The following is an 8,313-nucleotide window of genomic DNA, read 5'->3' as shown; positions in this document are numbered from 1 at the left end:
GCCGTCATCAAAAAATCTTCACTTAATCCTTTGACTCAGCTTTTCTATTGACAGAATCACAATGAACTTCAGACTCTTGTTTCAGTGAAGAGTTACAATAATTACTATAAGGTTATTTCATTGAATAAAACAAAGTCACTTGATACCACTGGAGGTACTTAGGAAATTAAAGATTGGAAGTTGAAGATGAATATGCCAAGGCAGCATCACCAAAGTGCAAAATTGTATTCATCATAGATGGACACCTTCAATGTTTAATCCATATGGGAATTCCTATCTTGAAATCCAGTGCCCACTTCTTAAATTTTAGTTACTACATTTAAAGAAATACTTTTAACAAATATTTGAGTCTTCATCACAAATGGTTCTTTTCTGCCTGAGGACTTCTTGCCACCCCACTGACAATTTCCATAGGAGGTAATACCACAATTTACATTATTATTATGTGCTTTGGTTTTCAACCACCTGTAGATTTCCACTACTGTTTGGCAAAACGAAAAGAATTCCTAAGAACCCATAGTAGTTTGGGTTCTTAGGAATAGTTTCAAATAAAGAAACATGCCATTCCTTTATTTGAAACTGTTCAATGCCACCGAAATGCTGATTCAGATGAAGAACTGAGTGTTTCAATGACACTTGTTGTGTGCCTAGAGCATCATACCAAGGCACTCTTTTTAGAAAGGTTTGCACTTAGTTTTAAAACAACTTGAAATTTCCTCAAGAGAAAAGCCATAGCTTACAGCACCTACCCTCGATATGCAAAAGCACAGTATTTTACTACTTCAAAGACCCAAGAGACAAACATGTGTAGATGGGGTCTGGGTACCAACACGGGGCTCCAAGGCCCGGGGAGAGGATTCTCCTGGCACAGTCCCTCCATCTATCTGCCCAACAGCAGCTGGTCCTTCGGCTGCCCACATGCAGCTTGCTTGGGAACTAAGGTCAAATTCACGAGACCTGGCCCAAAGAAGATATTTAGTTATAAACCGATGACAAGCTGCTTTGCTTTTCTTACTTATTTTGATTTCAGCAGTTTCTTTCCTCTGAGAAAATCTATCTTTGGGATCATGTGAAGTGGGATCATTTGGGATCATTCCAAAGTTGACTGCCCCAGGGCCCAGGAAATGCATTTTGGCTGCCCCTCACCCCCACGCAGACCCCCTTCATTGTGAAAATACTTCGAGACAAATAAACTGTCATGGAAATGAGACGGTTTCTGATCCCCAAATACCTTGCATTGTTAGAAGTAAACTATGCATTTCTCAGAAGACTCATCTCTTTGGTTATACCATTACCAATTAATGGTGTAAAGCAGGAATGGAAGCACCATTTTTCAACATCAAAAATTGATTTTTAGTCAAACAAACTAAAAGTGGAAAGATCTTTGTGAAGCCCTTTTCAGAAAAATCACTGTTGGAAGAATAAAAATGGCAGCTTCATACCAGTTTCGAACAGCCATGCAGCTTTGATGTGTGATGTTTATATATATTTATCAGCCAATTTTCTGAAAGCTCCATTAATTGTAAAAGTGTGCATTGTACTTTCTCAGTGTTGTCAAGCTTCTTTTTAAAAATTCCTTTACTCCAAGTTTCCTGCAAATGCAGAATCTAGACTGAAAACGCTGAAAACAGTGGAGAATCCCTCAAATGTACAGAACAGCAGGTACATTCAAGTTACAGTCTGTTGGTGTTTATTTTTAGCATTTTTGTTAATTAAATAGGCCTGAGAGAAGAAAATTCTTTCCTTTTGTAATGCGAGGATTTTCCTTTTCCTTGCTGGTTTTCTTAAACTGTATTACCTTTGGGGGAGCACTTAGGGTTGACTGTCAGTTTGGTAACAAAGTATCAGGCAACAGAGCTCCGCAGCAGCTCTCCTTCCCGAGCCCGGAGGCAGAGATGAGATGAGAAGCAGCCACTCTATGCTTCCAGAGAGGCTCGAAGGAACACCACCGGGGGCTCCAAACTCACTCCAACACTTGGCTAGTTCTATTCACACCCAAGCTCCTTCCCTTCCTCTCTCTTTCTCCCCTCCATCCCGCCGCCTCCCTTACACACACGCATCAGGATCACAACTGGCTCAGCCTTAAGAAACCGACAACCCTTTGGCATCCTTTCCAGCGGCAGCGGCTGCGCTGGGCCCCGAGGTCAGTCTTTGGAAAACTGCTGCAGCTCCCTGGAGGCAGCGGCGCTGCTCGGCTCGCCAAATCCTCTGCCCTCCCCCAAGTTCATGGGGTCCTCTCCCCGCTCGGCCTCCCGGGGAAGACACCTCTCCTGCCCAGCGCACAGAGGGTGGGTGTGCCCTGCCAAGAGCCCTCTGCTCCAGGATAAACCAAATGACCCCGGGGCCCGGGCGACAGAAACTCAGGGAGCTACCGAGGCAAACATGTCTCTTCCCAAGGCTGCTGGCTCCAGAGATGACCTTCTGAGCAAATACAAATGAGGGGAGAGGCTTACTTTTGCACCGAAGGCTCAGGGGTGGGAGAGCTGAGGCCCAAACTGGGGGGTGAGGGGTGGGCGCAGAGAGGAAAACAGGAGTGGTTTCCCCCGGTGTGAGCTTGGCTGGGGAGGCGGGAGGGAGGCGGGAGGCAGGCGGGGAGGTGGGAGGGAGCAAATCCAAACCCAGCCTGCCACTCCAGGGCGCTAGGCACTGCTCTAGGCTGCCCCCGAGGTGATGACCTGGCCCTAGGACCCGGTGAGGGAGGTGGGAGCTGAGTGGCAGGGAAGGAGCTGGGGTTCGCAGGACCAATGCAGCGTCAGCCATCAGGAAGTCCCTCTTACTAGACTTCAGTTCCAGACCACCCTCGATGGCTGACCGACCGCACACGCCGCTGAGGGTGAGGGGACCCACTCGGCCTCCCGGGGGTGCTCCTGAACCCCGCGGGCTTCCCTGGAGCACCAAGGAAAGGGCCTGTGCGCCGGGTGGGCCAGGCTGGAAAGGTGGGAAAAAATCCCACCCAGACGGGCCCGGGGGGTCCCCAGTAGCACCTGTCTAAGACACCAAAGTATCTTTGGGGGTGGGTCAGGCTCCCCTCGGAAAATCTGGGGTGAGCGCCAGCCTGTCGCCCCTTTCAGATGGAACCCTCTGGGAGCATGGGTTCCAGGGACAGGCCAAACTGGAAGGACAGGGGGAGCGCCCACTCGCCCCACCTGGATGGTCGCTGGGTGAGGGGTGCACGGCAGCGGGGACCCTGGGCCCTGCACCCCAGCCCTGCCCTGACCCCTGCCGGGGCGCTCGTGGGGCCTTGAGCTCAGCGCCTGTGGACCCCGCACTCGGGAACACTCCCCGGCCTTCCATCAAACTTCGGTCCCTTCCCGGGTGTAGACGAAGTGACTGACGCGGAAGCCGGTGGCCGCCGTCTGCTGGCCAGCGGCGAAGCCGGGCGCGGGGCGGGGGACCTGGGGGCTGTGAGTGGCGATCGTCGCGGGTCTCCCGAAGGAAAAGTCTCCCGCCAGGCCCCCGGGTAAGGGGTTGAAGCCGCCAGCTAGGGCGCCCACGGCCGAGGCCAAACTGGAGAAGCAGGCTGCGGCCTCGGGCGCGGGCGGGGACGCCGAGGCCCGCAGGTCCGGGGAGGCGGCGCCCAGGGGCTCCAGCTCTGGCGCCCGGGCTCCGGCCTGGCTCCGGGGACCCGAGGGTGCGACTGCGCCCGCCTCCCCCCTCCGCTTCCTCTTCCTTCGGAAGTTCCCGTTGTCAAACATCTTCTCGCAGTTTGGATCCAGGGTCCAGTAATTGCCTTTACCTGCGGAAGAAGAAAGGGACCGGCTCAGAAAAATCGGGGTCTGGCCGAGGTGATGGGTGAGAAGGTGAGAAATGGAGGTCAGCTCCAGAAGGATTCCCACCGGCCCCTCCATGAACCCTTACCCCCACCCCAAACCTTGAGGGGACGCTGTGTACCGGATCGGGCGTCCACAGCGAAGGACGATGCCCGGGAAATACAGAGCCTCGCAGAGAGCAAGGCCAGAGAGAAGGCCTATGAAATGAAGAAAGGAACCTGCTCTCCTCGGGCCACCGCTTCGCCCGTGGGGCGGAGCACACCTCGCCAGGCCTCTCTGCAGCCTCCCAAAGCGGCATCGCCTTTGTCTTAACCTTCGTGGGGAGAGCCGCCGTCTTCCCCACCTTAAGCAGAGGACATGCGCCCCCGAGAGAGGCAATTCCTAAGGTCGCCCCGGCAGGCTAGCTCTCCCGGGCTTCTTCATTCTGGAGAGCGCGCCGAGAATTAGAGACTCAGTTGCCCTGGATGTGAAGTCAGGGCTGCGGGGGTCTGCCGGCTTCCTGGAGCCCGTGCGCGGCTCCCCACCCTCCTCCCGCCTCGGCTCCCCTAGCTGGGAAGTCTGGACGGTCCAGGACCGCCGGGTCCCTCGAGTGCCCGCAGCCCGGAGTCCTGGACTCGCAAGGGGGCGCGCCTCTGTTACCTGGGTCGTCCTCGTCGCGGGGCACCTTCTTGAAGCAGTCGTTGAGGGACAGGTTGTGGCGGATGGAGTTCTGCCAGCCCGCCTTGCTGCGCTTGTAGAAGGGGAAGTTGCCGGCCACGTACTGGTAGATCTGGCTGAGCGTCAGCTTGCGCCGCGGCGCGCTCTGGATGGCCATGGCGATGAGCGCCGAGTACGAGTAGGGCGGCCGCACCAGCCTCAGCAGCTCCTGTTGGCCGGGCAGGCTCAGCCACGCCAGGTCGGCGCCTGCCAGGCCGCCGGGGGCCGCGAGGAGCGGGCCGGGGGCTCCGAAGGGGGCCGCGGGCACTGGGCCCGGCGCGTAGGGCGCGGAGCTGAGAGCGGGCGCGTTCAGCCACAGGCGCGGGCCGGCGCCCGCTGCGCCCAGATCTCCGCGCGCGTATCCAGAGGGGCGCGCGGCCGCCCGGGCCTGGCTCTGCGGGGCCGCAGAGGGCCCCGAGCCGTCGCCGTACTCGGCCATGTCCTGCCGCTCCCGGGCCGGGGCGGGTGGCTCGGCGCCCAAGCTCACGGGCGCACCATCCAGTGCGGCCGCCCGCAGCAGCTCCAGGTGTGGCGGCCGGGCCTCGCCCTCCGCCCTTTAAATGCCGTCGGGGGCCAGAGACCCAGGTGAGTGTCGGCGCACCGAGCCCCCGCCCGCGACAGCTTTGGAGGAGTGCTGTCTGCATCCCCGCCCAGGGTCAGCTTTCCGCCCCGCCCAGGTCCAGATGCGCTCGGGCCGAGTAGCTCCGGTAATTCCCAGACCCCGTGTCTCCTGCGCCGCCTGACACCTGCACCCCGGGCCCCCGGCGATACCACCCCGTCAGACCTTTAGGGCCCCGCGGCCCTGGTTGTCCGCACCCTCCAGCAGCCACCGCGTGTCCTCCTTCAGGCCCCAAGGGTGCAGCGTGGGATTCCCTTCCAACGCGATGTCCCCTTGCTCGCCCGCCAGAGACTCCCTCCCGGCGTCTTGGGGGACACCCGGCAAGGAGCTAAGGCCCGCTGTGTGAGGCACAGAGTCGAGGGGTCGAGGCAGCGCGGCGGCGGAGGACGCGAAGGCGGGAGGGCAGGCCTGGCTGGAAGCGGACCGTGGCGCTGGAGTCGTCGGATGTCCCCCCGCGATCTGCTTCGAGGTGGATCAGACCCCACTGTAGAGGAGGCTGGAGACGCTGGAAGCTCAGGACACCTCGCTCATCTAGGGAGCCCGAGATGCGGCCCAGCTAGGCTGCGCGGTGGCCTTGGGCACAGGGTGCCGTGGGTGGCAAAACCCTCCGCTGGGTTTCCCAGGACGCAGGGAAAACAGGGACGTCCGGGTGGGGCGCCCGACGCCCTCCCGCGGGCCCTGGCTCCCGGCTTCGCTTCCCCGCGCTGAGGCTGATGCGGGGAAGACCAGGACCCCCTGTACCCCACGTGCCCTCGCTCGGAGGAGCGATGATCAACGTTCAGAGATAATTAGAGGGGCCCCGAAATTCAGCGCCCGCGGTGGTAATACCCATGTTGGAGAAATCGGTCTCCCCTGGGACTTCCCCAATGTCTCCGCACTTTTGGAGATGAGGAGGGAGCAGGAGGCGGCCCGCGGGTGGCGCTAGAGGTTAGAGTGAAAAGACGGGAGCTCTGGGGGAAAAGGGGGCCAGGCTGGAGTTCCCTGTCTCTCTCCTGTGGTCTTAGGCCGCTCAGGTTGTAATTTAGAATTTAATGTAAAACAACCAGTTTGTGGAACTGTTTCACAAGTAGTGGAAGGGAGGGTCCTCTATTGGCACACGGGATTCTCCTCTAAGAAGTAACAGCCTGTTGGGAAGTGGTTGGTGAACTACTCGAACTACACCTATTTCTGCCTTTGGAGACAGTAGAGCCAGAAATCCTGGTCATTTGGCCAAGGACAGGAAGGCAACAGACCCAACCAGATCATTGAAGTCAGTGCCTCATCTCTCCCTGCGCCCCCTTCTGGAAGATTTCTAATTGCAAAGGCTTAGGAGATGGGAAGACCCTAAGGCCTTTCAGATCACCATCCCCATCACTGCAGGGGAGGAGGACAGTAGTACCTTCTTTGGGAAGCATGCCCCTGATTTTTCTTGTTTCTGTCAAGAAACAGCAGCCAGAACCATCGGTCTGCCAGTTAAGAGATCTTCAGAATGTCCTCACAGTGTTAAACACACTGTCTCTGTAGACATGACAAGTTTTCTGGTGGCTGCCCTGCCTAGGAGTCCTAAATAGGACTGGTCCTCTTCCTCGCATCTTTAACCCATACCCTTTTCCTTTATTCTCAAACGTGGCCCCACTGCTTACTTTGCGGGTAGCTCCCCATCCTTCCTCTGTCAGATTTTCAGGCACACCTGTTTTCCTTCCTCTGGTCCCCATAGGAGAGGTGTCCCTGCTTCATCATGTCCATCTCTCCTTGCTTCTCTTTAGCAGCCCAGCCTCCCAAAGGTTTGTCTCTGTCGGCTGTTGATGTCCCTTTTGTCTGGAGAACACTCTAGTGGGGCCCAGATAGGCATCCACCCCTAGGACTCCGCTGAAACTGCTCAGACACAGTCTCCAGTGGCCTCTGTCTCCCCGAGTCCAACGATAGCTCTTCCTCATGTTGCTCAGCTCTCAGCAGCTCCCGACACTTTCCAGAATCAACACCCTCTTCCCACCGGCTTCTGAACACTGTCCTCTGGTTTACCTCCACTTCTGCAGCTCCTTCTCGGACTCAGCTCTATTCCAGGCCCTTTCCTCCCTCTTTTTGCTTGGATTACTGGCCCTTAACTCACGGTTTCTCAGCCTCATCACTATTGGAATATCGGGCTAGATAATTCTGTGCCGTTCTGTGCACTTTAGGATGTTTAGAAGCATCTCTGACCTCAACCCACTAGATGTTGGCAACACTGCTCTGCTGAGACAACCGAAGCTGTCTTAAAACATTGCCAACTGTTGCTTGTGGGGCCAAGTCACTCCTGATTGAAAATGTCTGCATTAACTAATGACTCTGTCATCTTTATCATCCATTTGGATGTCTTCCTCTCCAATACCTCGTGTCTCATGCTAATTTATTATCTTCTACATGAGAGCGGCCTCCAGCAGATGAGAGCTCCTCTAGTCCCCACAGCCATTGAGGAAGTAGGAACTTTGGTCCTGCAATCACAAGGAACTGAATTCTGTCAGTAGCAGGAATGACCTCGGAAGAGGAGTGAAACCCAGATGCAATAACCAACACTTCATTTTAGCCTGAGCAGAGAAGCTGCCATACTTTGCTTGACGTTTGACCTAAAGAATGTGAGATAGTGAATGGGCATTGTTTTGAGCTGTTAAGTTTGTGGTAATTTGTCACAGAGCAAAAAATAAAATAAAAAATTTTAAAAAGCCCTTAAAGATAACAACTCCAAAACCCAAAGGGGCATGTCATCCCAGTTTAGTACCCTACCTTTGTGGTCAGAAGGAGGTTCTCACTTCTCATGGGGGTTGTGACTCCCCCGAGAAAAGCCCTGCTCTGCCCTGACTTCTCACCATCTCCTGTGTTAGAACTCCACACAGCCACTGATGTCCAAGGCTGATTAGTGAGGTCTACGTAACTTTTTTTAAACATTCAAGACTGGAGAGAACTCGAGGGTTTTTCTGTCATTGAATAGATCATTTACAACATCAACAAAAGCCGTCCTTGACTTCTGCAATTCTGTCTACAAAATAATTAGCTATGGGTTTACAGTTCCTCCCTCTAGAAGGGGTCGGGTCAGGGGTAACTGTGGCCAAGAGCCTAGACCCAGGTCAACTGGATTTTGGCTTGAGCCTTGCCTCCATCAATGAGAGCTTAAGTCGATGATTCCACCTCTGAGTTCCATTTTTTCTAGCGCCTGTGAAGTGCTTTGAGGTATTAGGTTTCTCAATGAACATACATATCCTAGTTCATAACCAG

At 55.4% G+C, this 8,313-nt stretch overlaps 1 protein-coding gene across 1 annotated transcript; it reads right to left on the bottom strand.

Annotated features, from left to right (window-relative positions):
* Positions 1-3,293: 3,293 nt before the first annotated feature.
* On the bottom strand, positions 3,294-4,905 carry FOXI2 (forkhead box I2). Its single transcript, NM_001192949.1, has 2 exons — positions 4,410-4,905; positions 3,294-3,736 (listed from the first exon to the last, which is right to left on the bottom strand). Exons 1-2 carry the CDS (start codon positions 4,903-4,905, stop codon positions 3,294-3,296), a joined length of 939 nt encoding a protein of 312 aa, NP_001179878.1.
* Between the last annotated feature and the right edge of the window lie 3,408 nt (positions 4,906-8,313).

This window comes from Bos taurus, chromosome 26 (genome assembly GCF_002263795.3).
Source record: "Bos taurus isolate L1 Dominette 01449 registration number 42190680 breed Hereford chromosome 26, ARS-UCD2.0, whole genome shotgun sequence".
Lineage (NCBI taxonomy): Eukaryota > Metazoa > Chordata > Mammalia > Artiodactyla > Bovidae > Bos > Bos taurus.
This window is presented reverse-complemented; position numbering and strand designations above follow the sequence as displayed.